Source organism: Strongylocentrotus purpuratus, unplaced genomic scaffold (assembly GCF_000002235.5).
Source record: "Strongylocentrotus purpuratus isolate Spur 01 unplaced genomic scaffold, Spur_5.0 spur5_scaffold_12, whole genome shotgun sequence".
NCBI lineage: Eukaryota > Metazoa > Echinodermata > Echinoidea > Camarodonta > Strongylocentrotidae > Strongylocentrotus > Strongylocentrotus purpuratus.
The window spans coordinates 8,388,096-8,415,573 of record NW_022145597.1 but is presented as its reverse complement, the minus strand read 5'-3'; the positions used below and the strand labels follow the sequence as shown (position 1 = coordinate 8,415,573).

General features: G+C 36.1%; 1 protein-coding gene across 1 annotated transcript; it reads right to left on the bottom strand.

The window, feature by feature from the left end:
- Positions 1–7,020: 7,020 nt before the first annotated feature.
- On the bottom strand, positions 7,021–27,142 carry LOC588374 (chromodomain-helicase-DNA-binding protein 1-like). Its single transcript, XM_030981755.1, has 24 exons — positions 26,928–27,142; positions 25,000–25,112; positions 24,283–24,395; positions 23,109–23,223; positions 22,735–22,848; positions 21,519–21,675; positions 20,730–20,818; positions 20,005–20,074; positions 19,469–19,579; positions 19,080–19,250; positions 18,297–18,525; positions 17,644–17,800; positions 17,154–17,343; positions 16,618–16,701; positions 15,930–16,090; positions 14,820–14,899; positions 13,877–14,085; positions 13,534–13,632; positions 12,045–12,115; positions 11,377–11,491; positions 10,722–10,830; positions 8,755–9,081; positions 8,402–8,474; positions 7,021–7,459 (listed from the first exon to the last, which is right to left on the bottom strand). The coding sequence occupies exons 1-24, from the start codon at positions 27,022–27,024 to the stop codon at positions 7,346–7,348; spliced, it is 3,168 nt and encodes a 1,055-aa protein (XP_030837615.1). The 5' UTR covers positions 27,025–27,142; the 3' UTR covers positions 7,021–7,345.
- Between the last annotated feature and the right edge of the window lie 336 nt (positions 27,143–27,478).

Genomic DNA, 27,478 nt, shown 5'->3' with positions numbered 1-27,478 from the left:
GTCATGCTACCAGACTATCCGAGAATCGGGTTACGTGTCGATTATCCTCCTGGTAAAGCATTGTGTGAAACAAGCAATGATTATAATGATGAGGACTGGATCTCTCTGCAATGTACAGCTCCGCTAGGGACTCTCCCAGGCCAGATTGTATGCTATCAAAATGGCCTCCGATTACCTCCATTTACTAATCCCGAACAAACAGATCGAATCATTGCTCAGACTTTACTTGCTAGATTTGTAGATACATCTGTATTTTGTTGTTCTGCTTTGCTTGAGGAAAGAAAAAATGAGTGTGAATGCAATGACTTTGGTTGGAATCCAAGTCAAGAGACTGCATTAACTGAAATAATTGACCCTTGCCCTACTCAACTCTCATTTTCTACCCACGATCCAACATTATCCACTTCCCTTACTGGGGATGTTCAAATGGATTCTTCTAATTCCACCCTACCAACTAGAATACCTGAGAAAACACCATATTATTGTGATAACCGAAGTTTGTGTATTTCAATGCACAGCTTAATTGGTGTGGTTGTTGCCCTTATTATGATCAATATTACCTTAAGTGCAGGGCACATACTTAAGACTTGGAAAATTGAGAAAAGTCTTAGAGACCTTTGTAACTTGGTTACATCCGATATACAGAACCGGAGATCACTGATTACAGAAAGTGAAAATATGGGGTAAAAGAAAATACTGGCATTAACTTATTATGGTCAGTACTCTTTTAAGTGCATATGGCACTTCAAAGTTAAGTAAAAAGTTGGAAATTGAGAAGAGTCAACCGAGGTAACTTTGATACCTCCAATGTGTAAAATAACTTGAAAGCATTGGTTACGGAAAGGGATGATGAAATCAAAAAAAGTCTGAAGCTAAGCAAGATGCAACATTCATCATTGTTTTGAGATTTTAATGTATCATGTACGACATGTAGACCATAATAATGAGAGACTATGTTTGAGATAATCAGTTAGAAGGAGAGAAAAGAAAGAAAGTAACGTAGACATATAATGTACCGTGCAAGAACAACACTGGATTGCCTATATGAACTTATATCGCCAATAGATTCATTATTTTGAGCTTATCGTTATATTTTACCCCATGGGAGACCAGGGATGTGACAATGATAAAGTGGAATCAAGCTGCTCTCCTTTGACCCCATGCTCCAAGCCGCCGAAAAGTTATGCGCTAATTTGCAACTGTTGAACAGGCAGTGAGATAAAAGAGCGCATGAAATATCAGGATTTAGAATTCCTACATCAGAAAATGGTAACCCAGCAAATGTTCGCTGTCCGTTTCAATGGTTTCTCATCACCACAAACCTGTGTAATTTCATCCCTTTTTTGCAACTGCAAAAATACAAAAAACACGCGAAAACACGCATTAGCAAACTTATTGTTATTGAAGATTGTAAATCATGGATTACATGAAGAGACATTAAAACATGCGAAAATGTTGAGTTTTTGTCAGGATCTAATTTTCTTTTTCTAACTCTGGCACACAAATTATAGGAAGGGCGGAGCATTAAATTTGAAAAGTTGTTTGATGCACTATTCCCAATACAATCCCTATATAAAGTTTATAATTTACACTGAAATTTTGCCGGTAATTGAATATTTTGCATTAAATGTGAAACTGGTTCCTGGCCTCCGAAATTCCCCGCAGTGGAAGAGCGGCTCGGAGCATGGAACTTCAAAGCCAAGTGGAATGTTACACATCCCATTGTTACGCTTTAGAACTCACGCATGCGTTTGAATAAATTACAAGATTTCCCACTCTTTCTTTATCACCTCCCTGCTGCATGTAGGAATTCTAAATCCTGATATTTCATGCGCTCGATATCTCACCGCCTGGTCAACTGTGGTTGCAGATTAGCGCATAACTTTTCGGCGGCTTGGAGCATGGGGTCAAAGGAAAGCATCTTGATTCCACTCCTTCTTGAGCACCTCTCTGCTACATGTGTATAAAAACACGGTCAAAATGTATTTTGAACAATTCATTTATTAGTGAATGTGATTTTGCCTTACTGTAAGATCCCTCACCTTGATCGTTTATACGGGCCATCACTATTTTACCTTACCACAATGTGCACAATTCATCATTTTAAACCTTGCAATGTGCACGATTCATCATTTTAAACCTTACCATGTGCACCATTCATCATTTTAAACCTTACCATGTGCACCATTCATCATTTAAACCTTGCAATGTGCACGATTCATTATTTAAACCTTGCAATGTGCACCATTCATCATATTAAACCTTGCAATGTGCACCATTCATCATTTTAAACCTTATAGTGTGCAGCATTCGTCATTTTAAACCTTATAGTGTGCACCATCCATCATTTTAAACCTTAAAGTGTGCACCATTCATCATTTTAAAGCTATACAATATGCACCATTCATCATTTTAAACTTTACAATGTGCACCATTCATCATTTTAAACCTTACCATGTGCACCATTCATCATTTAAACCTTGCAATGTGCACCATTCATCATTTTAAACCTTATAATGTGCACCATTCATCATTTTAAACCTTATAGTGTGCACCATCCATCATTTTAAACCTTATAGTGTGCACCATTCATCATTTTAAACCTTGCAATGTGCACCATTCATCATTTTAAACCTTATAATGTGCACCATTCATCATTTTAAACCTTATAGTGTGCACCATCCATCATTTTAAACCTTATAGTGTGCACCATTCATCATTTTAAACCTTATAATGTGCACCATTCATCATTTTAAACCTTATAGTGTGCACCATCCATCATTTTAAACCTTATAGTGTGCACCATTCATCATTTTAAACCTTGCAATGTGCACCATTCATCATTTTAAACCTTATAATGTGCACCATTCATCATTATGAATTAATATGCAGACAATACTTCCAAATCCTCAATTAAAAATATACACTGTGTACAACGACAATGGACATCTATCTGGCGATTACATAATTTCTTTGCTGTTTATAATATTGTCTGCTATGTAAAATGTATCTACTATTTGCCAAGTCTTGAATTATTGACGCAGAGAATAACTTTATATTGACATTTGAAATCCTGCATTGTTCATATCATACACTGTGCATTACAATTTACCTATACAAGGGATGTTAGTATTTCAAATCTGTTTGTATAAGCAAATTATGAGGACAACGAATGCTCAATGAATGAAATGTAAAATAATGGTATGAATGTAAGAGAATTACAATAAGTGTACTGAACATTGCAATGTTTTTACTTTACTGCAGGCTGCTTTTTTATAAAATGAAGTAAAATTGTACATTCAAATGTTTTTACTTCTTTTTTTCTTCTTTAATATTACTTCTTCATAAAATGTAACGGAAGTAAAGTTGTGCTGTACATTACAATGTTTTTTTAATTTTTTTTTTTTACTGTCCCTATTGTTTTTACTTCTCCATAGAATGTAACGGGAGTATAGTTGTGCTGTACATTGCAATGTTTTTACTGTTTTTTTTTTTTTTTTTTTTTTTTTTTTTTTTTTTTTTTTTACTTCTTCATTAAATGGAAATGTAGTAAGTTCGTGATGTACATTACAATGCTCTGACTGTTTTTACTTCAGAACATGTCACACATGTAAGTTGTGCTGTGCATTGTAATGTGTTATACTATTTTTACTTTTCATAAAATGTAACGAAAGTATAGTTGTGCTGTTTATTGCAATGTTTGAAAATAATTAAAAAATTGTCATGGTGCTTGCAAATAAAAATAAATTTCATTTCAACTGGGAATAAAATACATTGATTCATGGGAGAATTTTCTCCAGACTCTACTTGAGTACGAGAAGGCTATGGCTAGGGTTGTTACATGTTTGATAATTTAAGGATAAGGGTTTGTGTTGGGGTTTCAGGTGTGAACCGCGAGAAATTATGTTTGGTCTGGATTTGAAGTTAAAGCCCAAGTCCACTCCAAAAATTATTTGCTTTTAATAGATGCAGAAAAACACGAGAAACAGAGCCACACAAAAGATGAGTAAAATCGGGTAACTAATAAGGAAGTTATGAAAAGCTATGGAACTTAGAAAATCACTACACAAATTGCCAATTTGGTTATCAGTTAGTGACTTCATTGCCTCACTATTTATCTATTGCTTTATATATTTTTATCCCATTAATTTCCCTTTTTATCCCTTGATTTCCCCATGCATTTGCCCAGGTCTTATGATTTATCGTGTGCATGACATTTCACAAAATATTTGATGAACTTGAAGAATTGATACATGACCCAAGTTTGGCAGGAATCAATCAATCGGTTCTTGAGATGACGCGATCACGAGAACTGGACGTACGGACGGACAACCCAAAAACATAATGCCTCCGACTACTTCGTAACGATCACAAATCAGTGAGGTTTTGTCCAAGTTTACGCAGGATTTGGCATTTCCATACCACAAACTAGAAAAGAAGAGGTAGAAGGAGAAAAAGAAGAAGAGGATGAGGAAGGGGAATAACACGAAGAAAGAACAAGAGGAAGGAGAAGAACAACAAGAAGGAGAGGACGAAGAAGGAGAAGAACAAGAATAAGAACAAGAGGAAGGAGAATAACGAGAAGAAAGACCAAGAGGAAGGAGAAGAACAAGAAGAGGATGAAGAAGGAGAAGAACAAGAAGAGGATGAACAAGAAGAAGAGGATGAACAAGAAGAAGAGGATGAAGAAGGAGAAGAACAAGAAGAAAGACCAAGAGGAAGGAGAAGAACAAGAAGAGGATTTGAATTTGAATTTATTAACAACAACATAACACAATGTTACAAAATGTTACAAAATGAACAAGAAGAGGATAAACAAGAAGAAGAGGATGAAGAAGAAGAACAAGAAGAACAAGAGAAAGAAGAACAAAACAAGAAGAAGAAGATCGAAGCTAATCATCCAAATATGACACAAACAAATAAAAAAAAATACAATTATATGCATCAAAATACTATTTATTTCTAGACAACGTATCATTTAAAAACAGCATAAACACATTCACAGATATACAAAATGATTTTGACGTAGTCTGAAGCTTATTAAATTTAGTTTCAGAATCTAGATCTCTTTGAGAGTATATCATAGACCAATAATGTTAAAATAAAGTACAACTCTCGACTGTAACAGCCCTTCTATTAAAAGGGGAAACAGTATATAATGTACAAAATTGTTGAACAATGAGTTGTGTATATATTTATATACTGACAAATGTCATCAATATATTACTTTTACATGTATTTACTGCTGAGCTTACCCCGATCAAGAACAGCGTTAATATTAAAACTGTCCCTGCTCCCAAATATCTACCCTTTTAACACATACTTGATTTTTTTTTTTTTTTTTTTTTTTAAAGGAAAACTTGTATTTTTCAATCACAAGAATTGCCAATGAGATTGTTGCCTTTATAACGTCAGAGATAAACATATCTAATATATATATATATATATATATATATATATATATATATAATATCAATGGACACAGAAAATATTCCAATGGTATAAGTAATGGCATATGGCCTGAACATATGCCAAAGCAGAGTTTACAGAGCAAACCATAGACAGAGCAAACATATTGGACTAAAATATACTTATTTTTACATGTACATGATCGATTGGATGGCTTGGATGGCTAGAATGGCATACTAAAAGCAGTTTGTACCAACTACACAAAAGAAATATTTCAATACTTCAAATTTTTTCTAAAATCTGTTTCATAATAACCATGTCTTTATGCAAAACAAATGCATGGGAATGTTTATCACACACATGACATTGCAATTATTCACTTGCTCTTTTGATACATCAACAAATAAGTGAAATCTAGGTACACATAAAGACTTAAGCTTTGCTAGAAAGCTGCGATTGATAACTGATATTTGCAATCAATTGCAACTCAATTTTTTTGCAATGCCCCACTAGTCTCCTAAATTTCCTAGGATTTTGTTAGGATTAAAGTTTTAACAACTAAATTTAGTTAACTAGATCTAGCTTTTATTCTCTCCATTTCTCTCTCTCTCTCTCTCTCTCTCTCTTACTAATTGGGTGATTAATTGCAAATTTGCAATTAATCGCAAGACTTACGCTTGATTTGGGGGATTTGCAATTGATTGCAACTTTCTTGCAACGCCCCATAATAGTCCCATACAGGGATTTATATCATAATACACATAAGAATTTCATTTCAAATCTTAACACTTACATACAATTCTTTAAAAAAGATTCAATATCTACTTACAATATTTGTTTTCTCTACATTTGAAACTATTTATACACGAATGACCATGAATGCCAGTTTCAAAGGTTCAGAAATATTTTACAATGAAGTTTGTGATATATAATCAGGAGAAAAGTAAACAAACAAAAGATTACTCACTCCCTTATAGTAGACTTTGACAAAATATAATTCAGCATTTTTCTTCTCGTTTTCTTATGAATCATTTTTAGTATTCTGTTGCTTATTAGTTTAATATTGGGTAGAGATGTGTGACTTGGGCCAATTTTAAATCCAATTTCAATAATTTACATCATAGTTGGCAGAAAACATCGCAATGTTTCTAACTGCTTTTTAAAGCTACTACATGTATATATGTATTACAGTAATACTGTAAATAGCGCATCTTAGGTAAAAGGAGTTCCCAGTACAGAAAAAAAATTATTTTTTATTTTTTTAATCTAAATAAATGAATATAAAACAAACCAATGAAAAGAAAAAATAAACATGATTCAATGCAAATAAACATCAAGCATGAAGTTTATATAACGTTATGTGAATGCATCATTTGTCCATATTATTATACCTAATTTCTATATATATCATAATAAACAAGAACTTTCAAATTTACCACCTTGCCTGTGTTTTCTTAAATATAAAGAAGAAATGTAATTCTTGTCTATATTGTTTTCTTCCTTCAGTTTTCATTCCTACTAAAAAAAAAAAAAGTATGCACCTCCTTATTTCAGTAATCCATGTAATATACACACATAAACAAATGCAAAGCTTCAACTACACCCTGCACACTCACATATGTACAAAATAAATTTTGATAAGGCAATTGCATTGAAAGACAAGTAAGGAAATATTTCTATGTTTACAAGTTTTGATTTAAAACAATATAGCTGACAGTCTACGCACATATTATTGCCAATAAAGTCAGAAAAGTCAAGTAAGGTCACATCACTGACAAAGGCTGCGGGTGAACAGCTGAGAATTTTGGAGGTAAATATGTTGTAATGAGATAAAAAGTTCAACTTCCAAAGAAATAAAAACGATTGTTTCTTCAGGGAGCATTGATGTTGTTTCAAGCTAAATGAATCCATTCTCCGGACCACTATGTTGCAATGTTCAGCTGATCACATAGTCACGTTCAGGTTGTTTCCGTTGCTTAGCAACACTGTCCCAGAGCCAATCTGCTGTCACCACTTTCAAGGAGGGGAATTTGTCAACATCACTTAAATCCTGTTGTGAGAACAAAAAGACAATAAACAATAAGAAACTAGATGGAATTTTGACTGCGCGCAGTCGAAAATGATGCCTCCGCCATAGAGCAATTTAAACAAGTTTGGAGTTTAAATCTCCAGTGGTTCTTGAGATATCATGATAACAATCTCAATGTATGGAATTTCATAAGTTGACCTCTGTGACCCTTGACCTTTGACCTACGTGCTCCAAAATCTAATCAGATTGTCTTCCTATGGTGATACACACTATCATTAAGTTTGAAGTTTAAATCTCCAGTGGTTCTTGAGATATTATGATATGGTGATACATACTATCATTAAGTTTGAAGTGAAAATTCTCCAGTGGTTCTTGAGATATAAAAAGAAAGCTGAGAATCCAATTAAATATTCCAAGATTTATAACATTTTAGAAAATCTTATTCCAAAAAACATGGTATTTCTGGAAATTTTTCAACATTTTCAAATGGGAGGGTTATCAACATTGTGCGTCACAATCTCATAGAGATCTCATATTTCAAACATTTATAACTTCCTTACTATTGGTCTGAATCATTTCTAACTTTTTCCATTCTGTTTTTTATCATTTTTCTGCTTTCATTCAAATCAACTTATTACAAGGGTTGGATTGCCCTTTAATCATTAATTCAGTTACGTTACAAAAATGGCCTAGTAGCATGTACACTACATAACCAGCACCTCACTTCTGCAAGCTTTCCTGAGGTCACAATGAAACTTCTTTACGAGCACTCCTTGGCCAGAAGGGATTAGACCTCCCTGCAAGGTCACTGACATGTGATTATCTCATCAAATCAGCTCTCAATTTACATAAGCAAAAGGGGATCCTGGGGGACCAACAGGCACCGATTAGGCATTGTTTGCTATAAAGAGGGCGCAAATAGCTATAAGTAGTGCAGTTGGGCTTTAAGAACTGATAACTCACCCCATGAAAGGCTTCAGGAACGAGAAGATGGGTCGTCTTGTCCGAGCACTCCTCATGTACATCACCGTTATGAGTATGGTGGAGTTAAGGAGAACATATCAAATGGGATCCAGGTATAACTTCACGTACGTGAGGCTTTGGGTGAAGCAGGCAAGAACAGTGATCATTTGTAAGTGTTCCATTCACAGCAGCTTTGCAGTTACAAATCCACAGTCATAGTTCATTATGAATAATTTAAAATATAATCTAATTGTTCAAAATTACGAGGGGTCAAAGGGTAGTAGAATGAATTAATTGATTTTGCATTTTCAAAACAATAAAACAGAAATTTCTTTGAAGTTCCAAAAGGATATGCAATGATGTATCTACGGAGTTTCTTCCTCTCCTTTTCTCCATCAACGCTCTTGTGGATGCATGCCGAAAGACCGGAAAGAAATTCAGCGAGCCCGCTCTTCTTTTCCGCCTCCTCCTCCTCCTCCTCTTGGTTTCTAGAGGGGGCAGTCTTCTTCTCCTGCTTGGTGCGTTTGTGTGAGCTGCAGCTTGGTTCCGCTGCATCCTCATCATCATCATCTTCATTGCTATGACTACGGGCAGCATGTGAGGATGGTTTGGCATCTTCATCATCGTCGTCTTGTGGACTGGGCCTTTTTGTTTTACTACCTTTTCTTGGATAATAATAGCTGATGGGTTGAAAAAATAGTGCTTAGTCAAGGAAAGTTACAAGTAATTGGAAGGTATACCATGCGAGTCCAAAAAAGTTTACTCTCAGAAAATTGTCATTTATTCTAAAAGGCAGCTATGAATGAAAGGTTGTCATACATGTTTTGAAAGAGTGTTATATCCCGATTAGTTTGGTATCAATTTTGTGTGGTATGTGTTCATGCTTGGATGTACAGGAGGCATAGCTGGCTAAGAGTGCACAAAATCGCAAAGAGGGTCAGAGGTGGATAAAATATAGACCTTAGAAATTTCTGTCAACTTTTTTATTATCTGTGTGAGCGAATAGAGAGCAGTGACTTAATTCCCTATCCCTAAGAATCCAATCAAATGTTGAAAACTAAAGTGGTACACATGCTATATAAGTTGAAAGACAATACTCCACATTTTAAGAATGAATTTTAGCTGTAACTCCTATCATTCAGATTAGTTGCCCAATAATATGCATATGAAAAGGAAAGAAGGAGGAAACAGAAGGGCAAAAAGTTTTCTTAGTACATCTCTCCCTTGAAGCTGCCTTAAAGGAAACCAAAACCTTCATACTAAGTTACTTTTATTGTAAAGTTTAAAAGATTTGAATAAAATCAGTGAAAATTTGAACAAAATCGGGCAAGGAATAAGAAAGTTAGAGCATTTTGAAATGACTAGTCACTAGAGGGCGGTATTCAATTTGATGACATCATCTGTGAACAACTCTCCATGCCTTTTGTACATAAAATTTCACAATTTTTTTGTTTTCTTCGTATTTATTTGTGTTCTTGATCCGACTTCATAACATGTGAAGTAAAATATAATTTTGCATTCTATATCTTGCTTTCAGGGGAGTACATTATCTCAATCACAAGAAAGAAGGAAAAACATGAAATTTGATGTACAAAAGGCATGGAGAGTTGTCCACAGATGATGTCATCAAATTGAATACCGCCCTCTAGTGACTAGTCATTTCAAAAAGCTCTTACTTCCTTATTCCTTGCCCGATTTTGTTCAAATTTTCACTGATATTTTTCAAATATCTTAAACTTTACAATAAAAGTAACTTAGTATGAAGGTTTTGGTTTCCTTTAAATCGATACTTCATTTTACTTGTTAAGATACAGAGGAAACTCATTATAAAGACCTTTTGAAATAACATTGTAATTTTGCTGGTCCTAACTCTTTTTATTTCTTTTGATTTTTACCCCGACGATAAACAAGGTAGTATCATGGTCTCATTGGGATTGGGTATCTTTGTCTCAGATTATAAACAAAATCCTGGATTTAGCTCCTGCTGCAATCCTAATATAAAATTTTAGGTCAGATAGGAATCCCATGACTTTTACAAGCCAATCGCCTGTCTGATTATCAAGATATTTCTGACTGGAATTCAAAATTTCAAAACCCATTTTCCCCAACGGTTTTTATAACACTACAGTCTATTGGGGAAAATGAACATGGTAAAAGCGGTCACTCAAAGATTTTTAATTTTTTGAGGCACTTCATGATAATTTTGAAGCGAAATTTTTTTAGGGCTTCAATATTACACCATATCATAGACACTGATAATACATAGGGCCATGCATCTCAGATTTAACATTGTTAAACGATGCTTTTAAGTCAAGGATACATAGAAGTTGGTACGCCTCTTGAAGCTAGGTGTTTGCGTATGAGTCTCTCTGTGCCATACCAGTTGAAGGCCGGGGTAGAGTGACCGATCCTGGGCAGATGAACGGTCCCTAATGAACAGAGATAGAAAGAGAGAGAGAGAGATAGAGAGATAGAAAGAGACAGAGAGAGAGAGAGATACGTAGAGAGAGAGAGAGTGAGAGATAAGAGAGAAAAAGAGAGAGAGAGAGAGATAGAGAGTGAGAGATAGAGAGAGAAATAAAGAGAGATAGAAAGAGATAGAAAGATTGATAATGAGAACATGTCCATATTTTCATTATGATGGGGATAAAAATAGGTAATGAAAGTAGAAATTCATCTTGCAACTTAATGTGAAATTTATAAGATTTGACAGTTCGGCAGAGAACGAAACCCTGGTCAGCCAAACTATTTATAATACAGTACATACCGCGTTGTGGCGTGCGCCTGTAATCCAGCTAAAAATGGAAGTTACAAACTCTTTCAGCAGAGGACGCAGGTTCGAAACTGAGTCACATCTTTCGGATGGTGACGTTAAAGGTTGGTCCACAGACTTAAAGAATCATATCTGATTGATACATGTCTGTAAAAACCCAATTACACACACACACACTGATGTGATTAGAGGTTTTTTTTACCATTGCATTTTTTGGCTGCCTTGTAGAGTCTCTGCAAGCCTTTGTCAAGCGCCGTTAGTTTGATGCCGCTCAAATGGTTGTTTTTGTCTCTGTGCTGTGCTACAATCAAGGCAACCTGGACAGATAGAAGACAAAGGTGATAAGAATCAATTTCTTGTAGGCAACAAAGTTTTTCTTCTTTTATCAAGTGCGAATGTGCAATCTAATCCAACCCAAATGTATTTCCTATAATATTTTTTCTTTCTTGCATATACAAAGAACTGCACATACGGTACTGCAAATGTTTCAGCTATGTACACAATTAAAGATTTCACAATTTTTACCAAAAACAAGGTCTCTACTATAAACTTAGCAATCAACTGAATTTGAGAGATTACTGGCAAATATTTATGAAAAGTCAAAATAATTGAGATTGAAGAACCTTTATCAGCCCAATATCAACAGTTGTTTCTATGTCATACTATAAACTTAGAGAAATGAGCCAAATTGTCTTCCTTGTGAAGAGAATTTATCTTTTTAATTGTCCACATTATCTGATGGTAGTTCAAGCAGCATCTTCAACAAATTGCTGAGCTAAAAGCAAACCTTCTTATTATTCAAACTCAGGTCTACCACCAAATTCCCATCCCACCCCAATAAGGAATCCAACAATTTCTGTTTTGACATACCCAGTCTTTGCCAGCCTCCCTGCTTACAACATCATCAATGGGAACGAGATGGGTATCTCCTAGATTCAGATCTACAAGATAAACAGAAATCAAAATGTATCAACTAAGGCTGTGCACAACCGTGTAATGAGGTATCCGGGTACACTCCCAGGCTTACAAGCAAATACTCGAATATTCGGACGCCATGTTTTGTTTAATAATTTTTTTTGTTTTTATGTCTTTTTGCCAGCACCATACCACGGGAGCAGTATCCCAGGTCCGTCTCCGAAAAGTCACGCAATTTTACTTCGAGTTGCAGTTGAAGGCGCTGATTTAATAATAATAATAACAGTAAACAATGCTGTTTTAAAAACCAAAGATGGCAGAGTAATCCATTTTCCTCCGAGTCCAAACAGAAATCCAGACATTTGGTCCCAGTTTCTGAGAGGTGAGTTTGACTGTGATTGAGCTAGGAAATATTTTTATCGACGGTATCATGCCGGTGGCCGGCGCTCTCCCTGGCATGGGTAAGCGTCGGCCTGGACAGTGCCAGGTGACCAGGAAATATAAAATATTTTTGTGCGGCCGAATATTAAAGTACGAGAAATCGTACTTGAGAAGTTGTCAACAGTGCGAGTACTTGAGTATTCGACCTGTCGCAGCCCTAGTATCAAAAGTAATCATAATGAGACGCGGTGGCTCAGTGGTAGAACAGTGGTCTTGTAACCGGGAGGTCCTGGGTTCAAAACCAAGTCGATGCGCTAGTACCCTTCGGTAAGGCATTAATTCTCATTACCAAGTCCATCGGAGAGGACTTAAAGGCGTTGGTCCCCTGGCTGCTTACTTACAAGCATACATATGCTTTCTTAGCAGTCAGGTTAAACAAACCATCAAACCAAACCATCAAAAACATTGCAATATTACTCTCTGACCTTGTGTTATTGAGAGAGACATGACTTGTGACAAAACCTGGGCCCTGTTTCATAAAACCCATTATCAATAACAAATGCTTAATTTCTGTGACAAATTTGCTCTTAGCCAACCAAATGCCATGATTTCAGTAGCTTATAACAGTTATTGTAACTTGTTATTGATGGCAAGTTTTATGAAACAGGGCCCTGAGTTCATTAGCTATGAAGGCAGATATCATAGAGCAATATTTTTATTTAGATGGATGATTTACAAAGGGACTTTGATTAAAAACTTGCCTCAAAAAATTGAATTTGGGACAAGCATACATGAACTTGGTTAATGCCCTTTTCGTACAAATATTCACAATTAAGGGATGGAAAATGGTTGACCTCTTAGAAAATAGAATTGAGTTCTAATTTTGATTTTTTTTTTTTTTTTTTTTTTTTTTTTTTTTTTTGGGGGGGGGGGGGGTGGGACATTTAGGAAAGTATTCTGGTTTAGGAAAATATTCAAACAGCCTAAATGGTTTAAGGAATAAAATCAGTTTCATTTATGGTATGCACGTAATGGCAGTAACCTTTTAAGTCAAAACTTTTACCTCTCATTTTGCCAGCAAGTTCATAAAGGCGTTCCGGTTGTGGGGATCGACGAGCAAGAGCACTGAATAAACCTCCGTGACCCCAACTTCCACTGTCATCTACGAGAGAGAGAAAGAGAGAGAGAGGGAGAATATGAAGAAAATGTGAACTTCCTTCCCATCACCTTCACTAAGGAGGATTTCCCAGTAGATAAATTCAAATGTGCAACGTGATTGTGCTAGTATATGAATAATACATCATGGAGACACATGAATTTAAGATGTCCAAATATTCTGACAGTGTTAAAGATGGTTTTGTCATCTTTAAATTATTTAAAATGAGCAAAAACAGCGATGAACATACCAACACAATGCACCACAATGGCATCCTGATCTCCAGTATTGATTGGGTGTGTCACGTCACCCCTTACGTATCTAAGGGCCACGCCCGCATCTTCAGCATCTCCCGATAGATCAACATTCCCATCCTCTGACGCCTCATCATCTTCATCTTCCTCCATTTCCATGGCAACGTTGGAAGACTCATAGCCCCTGGCTTCCCACATCTCTTTCCTAGATAGACAGAAATAATAATCTAGCGTAACATGTCACCAAGAACAGGATCATCTTTGTATCCTAAGTCCAATTAAATCCATTCACAGAGAAATGTTTCTACAATAATGATGATGGCTTGATGATCAGAGTCATAAAGGTCGCGTATACATGGAAAGAAGGGGAGGGGGAGACCTCGTAAAGGATTTCTAGATGATTTAATCACAGAATGTGGAGCAACAGGGTATGCAATCCTTAAACGGATGGCTCAAGACCGAGGTACTTGGAGAAACACTTGATATAGAATTCTGATTGGGTCACTGAACCTGTCATAAAGTGACAGATCAGTATTGATGATGACACATAAAAAGCAAACAAGATCAACACATCAAACTAAACCCATTCCCCCCTTCTGCACACATTGCATCCATTTTTATTGCATGACTCTAATGTTTGATGCCAGGAATTAAAAAACAGGAAAATAAGCTTTAAGATCCTTAAATTGGCAACATGTTGAGTAATTCGGAATCTTTGTTTTTCGATCAAAATTTGCAATTTTTTCAATTTTTTGACAATATTCTCGCCCATGTAGTAATAATTTGTTTTAATTATTGTTGCCAATTTGAAGAACAATGTTTGATCAACTTAACCCTAAAAATCAATCCTGCACTGACAGGGATAAAGATTGCTTTTCTTGTGTCCCTTGAATGGTCTTTATACCCAGGGTCAATGTAATAGACATAAAAAGAACTCACAGTCTTCGTCTTCTCTCTTCTGCTCTCTGCATCTCTGCCTCCTCCATCATCTTCGCTCTCTTAGCAGCGTTCTCCTCTCTCTGAAATAAAAAGAGAATCCAATGGTTTACAGCGTATAGAGGTGTCGTGGCTGAATGGATATGTCACAGGACTGACACTGTGGATCACAAGCGCTTTGTATCTACTTGTAGAAAAGGCGCTATACAAATGTTCATTATTATATATATTATATTATATTATATTATTATTATTATTATATATATTATTATATTATTATATTATATTATTATATTATATTTATATTATTATATATTATTATTATTATTATTATTATATTATTATAAGGTCCACATTTCAAGTCCCGCCACCACACTAATGTCCTTTGGCAAGACATTGATCTACATTTGCCACTCTCCACCCAGGTGTTAAATGGGTACCCGGTAGGATACGAAAGCTACAGTTGTAACATGGTGTGCTCAGCATTGTGAGCGTCTGTAAAATGAGGCCTGGTTGGAATGCTCCCCAAAAAGTGGAGAATTTGTATACATTGTGTGGGTAAGCCTAAATCCAACTGGGGTAATAATTTATCTGTACAGCCCTTAGAGACATCTTCGCTGTATCAAGCGCTATATAAACGCGGAATATTATTATTAACATACAGCATTGATGATGTGACACCTTCAGGACTTATAATTTCATACTCGAGTTCAAATGGAATACAGGATTAAATTTTAAGTATTTAAGACAGACCCAAAACTAACTCAATGTTGTCAATGTTATAAGATGTTAGCAAACGTTTTTCTTGTCTACTAATTGTTAATGAAAAAAAAAGTAAATAGAAAAGGATATTTTTATTGAATTTTTCTTTGCAAGTTTTTGTTGATTTTGACTAAAATATCTCTTATGCTTTTACTATTATATTAAAATCTGTGTTCTATGGCTTCCACGATTGCTACTTCAGCAAATTTGCGTATTCATTGTTACTTTACTTTCTTGTTTGCTTTTATCCCTTCTTTTCATTTTTCTGAGCGCATAGGGACTTCAATTTAATTTTGTCATATGCACCGGTTTATTATTATTATTATTATGAATTCCTTTAGCTATTCCTACCTTTCTCTTCCTCTCTGCCTTCTCTTCCTCTGTCAGTTGTTTTCTCTTCCGGGCCACCGTAGGTAACACCGACATCATCTCCAACGAGTCTCCCCTCTGGCCGCGACCCTTTCTCATCGTCCGCGACCCACCAGCCTCTTCCTCAATCAATGCTATTTGGGCTACAGGATCAACAAACATGGATAAAATCAATCAGTCATTACTGGAAATTTTGACAGTCTTGGCAATGGAAAAGACAGGAACTGCTGGTAAACACTATGTGCACCATGTTAAGATTTGAAAAAAAGGGAACACACTCAAATTTTTGCATAGGGCGTCACCTCGCTGGCCACAAATTCCTTCTTTTAAGACTTGGATCAGAGCTTTTTGAGCTATAAAACGAACACGGCTGAAAATTCTTTTATCATTACAGGAATTTATGTTTTATTTAAAGTAGTCATGAACTTTCTTTGGGCGTCTACTATAAGAGGATTTTCAATTAAATTTGGCAACATAAAAGACGCAGTCTGCCCGTAAAAACTCACGAACTGACTGTGCAAAAAGCTAGGATGGAAAATAAGCAAATTATCTAAATTACTGGACGTTGTTTCCTCTCTGGCTGTGATTTGTTTGACACTGAATATGGCTCACTAGCCGCTGTTTTCTTGATTAGAGCTATTTCTCGTGGTCACATTGGAGGGAACCTTACCTGACATCATTTCATCAAAGGCTTTCTTGTCTGCTGCACTTGTCTCCTTGGAATAGTCTTTCCCTTCAAACATGTACATGTGACCTGGGAAGAACAAGAATTTGTCAATTTGTTAACAAAATTATTACAATACCTCTACAACTAATACTGCTATCTCTACTACAGAGAGGAGAGGAGGAGGAGGAAGACAAAGATGAAGTAGAAGGAGAAGGAGAAGGTGAAGAAGAGAAAGGAGACAAAGAAGAAGAATAAGGAGAAAAGGGAGAAGAAGAAGAAGAAGAAGAAGAAGAAGAAGAAGAAGAAGAAGAAGAAGAAGAAAAGATGACAAAAATAGGAAGAAGAAGAAGAAGAAGCAGCATATCTATAAAACGACTAGTATTTGGCATTTGTACTGGTGAAAGTATAAGGAAGCATTTAGATATTATTTTATTCCTGTTCTTCTTTCTTGAGGTGACCTTCAAAGTTGGGGGCCATGGAACAACCAGGAAAACTGAACAAAAGCACAATTCTATGAGTAAAAATTTCAGACATGGTACCTTTCTCTTCATCTGAGCCCTCATCATCTTCCATCTTCTCCTCCTCCTTGTCTTCTTCATCCTTCCTTTCATCCACCATCCACTCTCCTCCCGCGCTAGCTCCAAGGATCTCCTCGAGGTCCAAGTCCTTGACGGAACTCTCCTCAGACTGGAGAATCTTGTCCAGACCAAACTTCAACATGTCCGCCAGCTGGTTGAATCGAAGAGATGAAATTTATTTGACATTGTTTCATTTTCTTACTGCATTTATAGTTCAATTTCAAACACAATGTCCTTTATATAGCATACAGTATTCATAATAAACTGTATTAACAGTTGGGTTGAGAGAATGCTATTATACAAACATTTATTTATACAATGATCACTAAAAAATTTTACTCCCTAACTTGGCAGCACAATGATGTCATATTTGAGTATAGTCAGATAGCCCACACAGATTAAATTCACAACCCTTCATACCTAGAACTCTAAGAATCATTACATGTTTTACCTGAGTAGCGTTTCCAGCGAGACCGCTGTTGCTCGTTCCAAGAGAGAATTTGCCGCCCTCTATGACGTCGTTGGTGAGTTTGAGCTTCTCATCTGCCCTCTGAAGGATAAGCTCCTCAACCGAGTCACGACCAATCAGACGGATGATCTTCACAGGTCTGGAAAAGAATGTTGATAGAGTTTCTCAGAGTTGCCAACCTCTTGACACACAAAAAACAGACTGAATATCCTTAAAAATCTGATTTCTGAGAAAAAGATTTTCACGTAAACTCAACCCTACCACTGTCCTGTTGGCCCTGGGCCAGTAAAATGTTTAACTGGTAAAAATGGGCAAGTAAAATGTCTGCTCTTTCATTAACATTTAATGAGAGAATTGTAAAGTTGCCAATTCTGCGTATTGCCACCCATGTAAGCTTGTTTTTCAACTTGTTTCTATGCGATTCCGCGGTTTATATTGTATTATCTCCTATCGTACTGGTTGGTATCATATATGGTCAGTATTACACTGTGAAAACTTGTGGAAACTTGTGCTCCGCGACTTGAACATGAAATTTTGCATTTTTGATTGACATTTGGACTGCAACTTTTGATTACTCCATCAAGTATTAAGTATCAAGTAAACCTGATGATCTTCGTGATCTTAGAAGAACTTACCTTGTCTGACCGATCCTGTGAGCCCTGGCAGCCGCCTGAAGGTCATTCTGAGGGTTGTAGTCGCTGTCTACAAAGATGACCGTGTCTGCCCCGACCAGGTTTAACCCTTGACCTCCAGCCTTGGTGCTGAGGAGGAACACAAAGGTGTCATCTCGCTGGTTGAAGTTCTTGACCGCCAGGTAACGCTCTTCTCCACGGACGGAGCCATCAAGACGCTCATACTCATAACCTGATGGGGGAAGTTTTAATATAGTTGTATTCAATTTGATTAGGTACTTGTGTTTTTCTTCTCGGATCACTACATGACACCTGTCCAGAACGGGATGAAACATAAAGCATTGGGATCCTTCCAGGTCTTAAGAGTTTAGGGTTCTTGTAGGTAGGGACAGACTAGGACCCTGTCTTGTAAAGAGTAGGGATTTATACAAACAAGTTGGCAATGATTTTAATCAAATGCAAATGTTATATAAGACGGGTCCCCAAGTGTTTCATCGTCCATTTCTCCCCTTCGTCAAACACAGTCCATCCTTGTTAAGAACTAATTTCTAGATGAGGGCTTGCATAATCAGGTTTCTGTCCCAGAGTGATTTAGATATGACCAATGTGGCCATGACTCATCAATATGAAAGTATACATACATGTACTGTATATTACCAAATTATTGAAACATATACAAATACTGTGATTGCTAGCCAAAATGAAAATATTATGATGAATAACTCTTTTCAAGATTATACGACCATATCATATCATATCAACGTTGACTTGTCGTCTGACCCTTACCTCTGAAACCCAGGTAATCTTGCAGGATGTCCAGCATGCGGGTCATCTGGGAGAAGAGAAGCACCTTGTGACCCTGTTGCCATAGAGACATCAATAGCTTGTCCAGGAGATGGAGTTTACCGGAGCAGTCAACCAGATGCTCTCCAAGCTCAAAAGGTTCAGGCTCCACACCTAGATAACATAGATTTAGAAGACAAGAATGTTTAGATATCAACACAATAAACATACAGTACAACATATGCTAAATATATCATATTTATGTAAAATGTGATGCTGCATAGAATGATCTATGGCGGTTTTATAAAATACTATGTAGAGAAATGAAACAAAATACATTTTACTGCTTATCAAGCTAATCATTAATTACAATGGAAAAGAAAGGTACCTACCATCAAAGATGTATGGATGGTTGACACACTTGCGTAGCTGCATCAGAGTATTCATCAGACTTGTCCTGGTACGAGGCATTCCGACCATGTCGACATTTTGCTCAAAAGCAGCTAGAAAAATAGGAAACAGAATGAGTTATAAGCATTAATATATACCAAAGGGGGCCTGTAATAAATCTAATGTTGTTTCTGAATTTGTTTTGATTGTTGTTGTTCTTTGTGCCCCTCCCCCCCCCCCCCCAAAGAACAACAAAAAGCAGAATAGATTACTAGATAGGTTATAGATTTTTTAAAGATTCAAATTTTGGGAGCGATTATTTCACGCTCAGTCCTTATCATAATTGAAATTATTTCATTACATATGCAATTTTAAATGCAAACTGTTTACAGCTACAATTTTATGCACCTGATCTACTTCTGTCTTGGCTGTTTCATCTCATATGTATTTTTTATCCCAACCTATTTCAATTTAATTCATTTCACATAGTTCTGATATCATAACAAACAAAATGATGAAGAACTAGTCTGAGTTTTACCATGGTCCTTTGTGAGGATGGCTTTGTAGAGTTTCTTCTGTAGTGCTGTCAATCCATGGAAAAGAATGACCTGCAGAATAGGGGGGAAAAAAATTGTTTTTAATATTGAAAAATATATGCACTGTGACAGGAAAAAAAACACTTTGTCAGCAATGAAACAATGAAATTAACAACTGGGGGCCAAAAACTCATCTCATGCAATATGTGTTACAATTTGCTGATATCAATCTTATTTTGTTCATTTGTTCATTTACAGACAATCAAATATAATATATTATTTATGAATGAACTGTTTATCAACATAACAGATGATGCATATCCATAAATGAATCATTTGTAGGGGTATAATTTCATCTTCTAATTGACCCCGGGGGGGGGGGGTGTTTCACAAAGATCTTAAGTTGAACTTATCTCTAAGTTGGACTTAACTATTATGGAAAGCATCTTTGAAAATGTTTTGTAAAAGTTATTTTAAATGGCATAAAATGTTGATTCAAATCATTCATATTCTCTATTATCAAGGAGATATCATGTCCTTAATAAGGAAGATATGAAAAGTCTAAAATACTTCAATTTTTGCTTTTGATTTTTTTTTAACTTTAAGGCTACAAACGGCTCTCCATAATGTTTAAGTCCAATTTTTAGTTGTTAAGTTTGACTTAGGATCTTTGTGAAACACCCCCCAGGACAAATTCTTTGTGTAGCTTTTGGGGCATTTTTCTTACCTCAGTCTTCTTGGGCAGATCAAGGACCACTTCATTTTTTGTACGCCTCAATAGGAATGGCAGGAGCATGGAGTGCAGCTCATCTTTCACTGAAACAAAGAAGAAACAAAATCAACTTCAACTACATTAAAGCCCGTCTGCACTAGTTTGGCCAGGGGGGGGGGGGTTAGACTTCCCTGCAAGGTCACTGACAGGTAGTTATCTCATCAACCCAGCTCTCAATTTACTTAAGAAAAAGAGGATCATTGGTGACCAATGTGCACCGCTTAGGCATTGTTTTCTATATAGAGGGAGCAAGTAAGTACAAGAAGTACAGTGGGGCTTTAAATGAAAAATATATATGTCAGGAAGTTCAATGAGGACATTTAGTAAAACTGGATATATTTTTTTAATAATCTCAATGATATCCATTTTCATTGATAGTTTTAGACATAGATAGATATTTTCTATTGTAGTCAATATTTAGAAAAGTGTCACAAAAACAGATATAAATCATCATCTTAGCTAGGAATTTCCATCTTAATTAATTTGTTTGTGCAGCATTACATTGTGTCCACTTCATGAACACAGTCCTGAATTAAATCAGAGTGAGGAAGATATAAAGGACTTGAATTCAACTCAAACTAATCTAACGCTATTCAAATGTACAGGAACTAAATAATGATCTGAATTGCACACACAAACATAAATCAAATTAAATTGAATTAAAGGAAAATAGCTTCTACCAAAGAAAAAAAAGGAGTGCAATTAATTTCTCGAAAACAAATTTGGAGTCGAACTACCACATACCACGATCATCACTCATATCCTCATAGGTCTCTACAAACTTGTCCGCAAGACTGGGTCTGAAGACACGAGGGGCAACGAAAGAGAGGAGAGCGAAGAGTTCTCGAAGGTTGTTCTGGATCGGTGTTCCAGTCAAGAGGACTATGTGTCTGATATCAAGCTGCAAGAAAATGAGGAAAGAAAGAAAATATATAGTCAAACCTGCTTTAGTGACCACCTGTATAGAAAAGCCACCTGTCTGTAAATGACCACATTTTTGGTTTCCCGTTAGCAGACTTTCCCAATAAAGCTTATTTGCATTAGTTTGGCCAGGAGGGATTAGACTTCCCTGTGTGGTCACTGGCAGGTTATCAGCTCTCAATTAACATAAGAAAAAGGGAATCATGGGGGACCAATGGGTACCGCTTAGGCAATGTTGGCTATATAGCAGGCGCAAGTAGATTCAAGTAGTGCAGTCCCGCTTTAAAGGAACATGTACATAAAGACCCCCTGCTCATAAAGACCGCTTTTCCTGTCTCCCGGTCTTTATATACAGGTTTCACATTACAATATCAATGGCTGGTCTCGTGCTACACCAATGTACCATATTGGTCAGTGGTGTAGCAGAAGTCTACAGCCATTGAAAGGGGGGGGGGGGGGGGGGGGGAGTGAGCAGGGTCTTCATTCGAAAATGAAATGTGAATTTACGATCCTACAATTAGGGGTATGGTGTGAAAAAGGGTCTTATCACCATCTTTTCTTCTCCTGTTCTCACTCTCCCTTTTTAGCAACAACAAAATAGTTTCTTCAGTGGCAACCCTGCTATTTAAAATAAAACATAAAACAGACTAAGTCCTAGATGCTGCTTGTAAGTGTCGGCTTGCATGGTGATGTAGATATACAGTAGGCTTGCGGTTCACCATGTGAGAGAGAGAGAGAGGATTGAGGAGTCCTGAAAAGGACTCTCTGTAATCTTTCTTGAGGGTGTGTAGTCCTGAAAAGGACTGTTTGTGTAGTCTTGAAAAAGACTGTTGGTTATCTTTCTTAGCTTATAGTTCTAAGGAGAACTATAGCGCTTGGAGAGGATGAGTGGCGGTAGTGGCTCGACGTTTCGAACAGGTTGACTATCCGTCGTGCTTATATGTGTCGATAAAGGATGTTTGTACATGAATACATGACAGCAAAAGAGGTGTGTTTTTCAATGGTTGTCATAGCAATGACCCCTGACCCTTGTTCTTACCTCTTTGAGAGACTGATGTAGGAGTGAGTTCTGGTTCTTCAGTCGGTGAGCTTCATCCACAATCAAAGCTGACCAGGAAAACTTTTGGAAAAAGGATTCATCCTTCAGACAAATCTAGGGAGAAAAAACAGATGACAATTTATCAATTTACTCCCTTTTAAGTTTACAAATCACCAAAAGATATTTTGCTCTTTATTTAGGGGTTACATGTTCCTATAATATATTCATTTATTATTAATAGCAGTGTGCGACAAGTATTGAATCCAATAACCGGGGTGGTAGTATATCTGTAAAGCGCTTAGAGACATTGTAGATGTAGTAAAAAGCGCTATGTAAAAGCGGAATATTATTATTATTACTGCATTCCTTCTTACCTCATAAGTTGTCAAAATGACATTGACATTTTCCATGGAACGAAGTTCATGCCTGAGTTCCCCTCGATATTCCTTGTCTCCGTTATAAGAGACTACCTTCAAATGAGGGGCGAACCTATTAAAAGAAAACAAAACAACAACGGGTGGTATGATATCACATAGTCCTGTTCTTTATATTCACTATCTGAAGCTCAGTCACAGACAATACAGAAATTTCTTATCTGCATAGAATATTATTTGAGAAGCAGTCACTCCATGATTTACCTGCTAAGTTTCAGACAAGGTGGACAAATTTTTGGATTAGTTATCTTTAGTCTGATACCTTGAGATCTCAATCAAAGCCTGGAATTGTATCAGTGTCCAGGAATGGAAAAGAAAAATCACAATTTGAGCCTCATGCAAATCAAGGGAAAACAGCAACAAGAAACTTCTATATCGTCATACCTTAATACAGTGCTTGACCCTAATACACACCAGGATAGATAGATGCCCAACTTCTATTTCAGACCCCTATAATTTCAAAATTTAAACAAGGGGTTAATGCAGAAATACCCTGAAACCCAGTCTGGATCCCTAATGAAAAGAAATTAGTATGGACCCACTATGAAAAGAAATTAGTATGGACCCCTATGAAAAGAAATTAGTATGGACCCACTATGAAAAGAAGTTGGTATGGACTCACTGGGAAAAGAAATTGGTATGGACTCACTGGGAAAAGCAATTGGTATGGACCCACTATGAAAATAAGTTAGTATGGACCCACTATGAAAAGAAATTGGGATGGACCCACTATGAAAAGAAATTAGTATGGACCCCTATGAAAATAAATTAGTATGGACCCACTATGAAAAGAAATTGGGATGGACCCACTATGAAAAGAAATTGGTATGAACCCACTATGAAAAGAAATTGGTATGAACCCACTATCAAAAGAAGTTAGTATGGACCCACTATGAAAAGAAATTGGTATGGACCCACTATCAAAAGAAATTGGTATGGACCCACTATCAAAAGAATTTGGTATGGACCCCTATGAAAAGAAATAGGTATGGACCCATTATCAAAAGAAATTGGTATGGACCTCTGTCTCGATCATCTTTTCTTGTGTGAAGGAGGAGGAGGGAGGGAGGGGGCGATAATTTGACTTAAGTACGTTTACTGCATCAGAACGTACCTCTTCAATTCATCTTGCCAGTTTCCCATCACAGAGAGAGGGCTCACTACTAACGCTGGATCTTCACTGCATTCCAGTTCAGATCCAAGAATGTAAACAAGCAGTGAGATCGTCTAGAAAGGATGCATACAAGTTTTACGTAGTTTTACCCAGTAGTCACAATTTCTACATGCAAAAATAACCCTCCATCGCACATACAAATTAAAATTTATTTAATGTATACATAAGTAAAAGAGACAAACTGATTGCAGATTCTCATGTTTACTCAGATTATTCATAAACATTCATAATCAAGTTCTCTGTATCTTCAACAAAAGGTATTCCACAAAGGAGTCGAAGTATATAAGATCTCCCAAAGAAAAAAGAAATATTATATATATCAGAATTAAGACACAAATTATGAGACTTCCAGTTGGAATATCTCACGTTCTAAAGAAAACAGTCTATCCCACAATCAAAAATATATTATGGGGATTAAAAGAGGCAAATCAAACAGAGCAGAAATAAAATAGTATGGATAAAATAGAAGAAGGTGCAAATTATTTACATGTCTTCACTACTTTACTCATATTTGAAATCAGAGGTACAACCGGAAAAAGGCATGTCGTTCAATTTGATATCATTTTGGTTTACAGGTTTATTCATTTTTCAATTGGTCCTGAAATGTTCTTATTGATATTTATATCTTAGATGTAGTGAGCTAAAGTTTGAGAATACCTGGCATGTCTTCCCAAGCCCCATCTCATCTCCCAGAATGCATCCATGCTTCCTGTGAAAACGCTGAATCATCCAGTTTGCTCCTTCCAGCTGATACGGGCGTAGGGTGATGTCTGCAAAATTATAATAACAATAATAATAATCATATTAATATAAATAATTGTAATAAATGGTTATCAATAACCTATCAATAACAATTATAATAATAGACCCCCTATATGGGTATGTCACAAAAAAAGTTTAGTACCATTGGAAAGAGCTCAGCACAAGCAATGATGCAATGATATAAATATCTTTGTTCTAGGTTAATTATTTAAAAAGTTATGAACATTTTAAGATTTAATTGACGAGCTAAATTTGGTATTGTTTTGACAAACGAAGTGCTTGGGGGAATAATAAAGTTTAATAAAGTCTATTAAGCTAAATATAAAACCCAAATAAAAAAAAAAAAATCTAAATATATGTTTATGTATGCCCCGAAGGCCACTTTAAAAAAAAAGAACTTTTGCAACCTTATTAAAACCATGAGCTTGATAGTATTTTTTTTTTTTTTTTTTTTTTAAATAAATATTTTTTAATTAAAAAGTGCCTCAAAAAAGTCAATATTTTGCTGTGAATCAGATATTTCATTACCGCATAAACTAAAAGACTATTTCAAAAGAAAAATTAATCCATAAAAACGGCAAAATGAGCCATTAAAACCACAAAACATGAAGATTGAGCAAAATATGTCAACAATCACACGGTAGCTTGCTTGTGTAAACATTGGCATTGATCAATCACGTGACATCAAATTTGATGACCTGATATCTGGATCGCGTATATATTTTTTATCAACAGAAAAAACACACGTTAAAATCCTTTATCATCATTGTCTGTAATGCATAATTTTCACAAATCTTGACAAATATCAATAGTAGACATTCTTAAATATCATTTTAGTATATTTTTGGTGCCAAACGATAGTTTTAGAGGCAGTTATTTTATCTGCCAAAAATGTGACATAAATCGTTCGCCAGTGCGAAATTCAGGCATTTTGAAAATTTTTGCCGCTGACTCAAATTTTTGCTAACCGTAAAAAATATTGTGCGGATCATCAGATTCACTTCAAATTCACCACAGATATAGACAAATACATAAATAATCATAACATGCAAGTTTAAAAACCTAACATACATCTCTTCTGGAAACGAATCGATGACTTTGACAGCCAAAAACTTTGAAAGTTTTTTTTTTTCACTTCTCCGTATCGGAGCGAAAAAATTGGAAGACGATGATAAAGAGGAACATGTGAACTACGTTATCAGCGCCTGTGCATTATGGGTACTCTGAAAATACGATTTATACAGGCGAAATGATGACTCGCCCTGCAGAGCGGTCGGTCAATGCGTGATTCGGCCCAGGGTGCACGGAGCTACGCACGCAACAGTCAGATTGTCATGTACCTACCCTAAGTATAATATTAATAATAAAATGAAGACTAGATGATTGATAGATCTAGATCTAGGTCTAGATCTAGATCCAATCAAAGTTTCTCATCCCCTCCCCCCCCCCCCCCCCCCCCACTTTTCTTGGGTTGTTTGAGGTTGATGAAATGGAATAAGAATCTGAGGACATCTATCTAGACAACAACAAATGTAAAGGCAACGCACATCAATATAATGTAATTTCATCTCGTTTTGAGCCTCTGAATTGTTTGCACAAGTAAAAAAGAGTTTATATTATTTTTTATTTTTTGTTGAAAGAGCTAGAGACCACAGCTCAAGCGCATATTCACAAAGATGCGGCATCACTTTTAGTTTTAGTTTTACATCGGAAGTCATCCGCATTTATTCCGGGTCGGATCCCTATTGCCACAGTACACAAACTATATAAGGAATATGTACACAGTCTTTTAAACACACTCTACAATAAAAAGAAACCTTTACCTTTCAATCCCAAATCGGCGAATTTTTCTGCTGAAATTCGCTCTGCTATCGTTCCTCGGTCATCTATACTCGAAATCTTCGCCTTTATTTTATCCATGATTACACCGGTTTACAGCAATAACCTGATAACTCCGTGCCAATTCGTCAAATGACTAAGTAATTCAGTCTTCCGCAACTCTTCAGTGTATAAAATCTCGCGGCAAGTCCACTCCTGTTTACTGTACTGGTACAGGTATGTCATTCTAAAAATAGACGCCAAAGATAGCCTTTATTTAAGACCACCTCAGAATTACCTCTCAGGGGCTAAGAGTTTTTTTAATTTTTTTATTATTTCTTTCAGTTGCGATTAGCCCAGATATCATGTGAAAATAACTTAAAGGAGTTTAAATTATGTAAAATTGTACAGGATAATTATTAGAATATGTTTGATATTTAGAACCCTGTTCAAATGTCGTTACATTTAAGTCTATTTCAGATTGAAAACTAGACTATTATGATTCATGTTTCGGCCTAAAAATAAAGAGTTGTTATTATCAGAGTCAACCATGCAT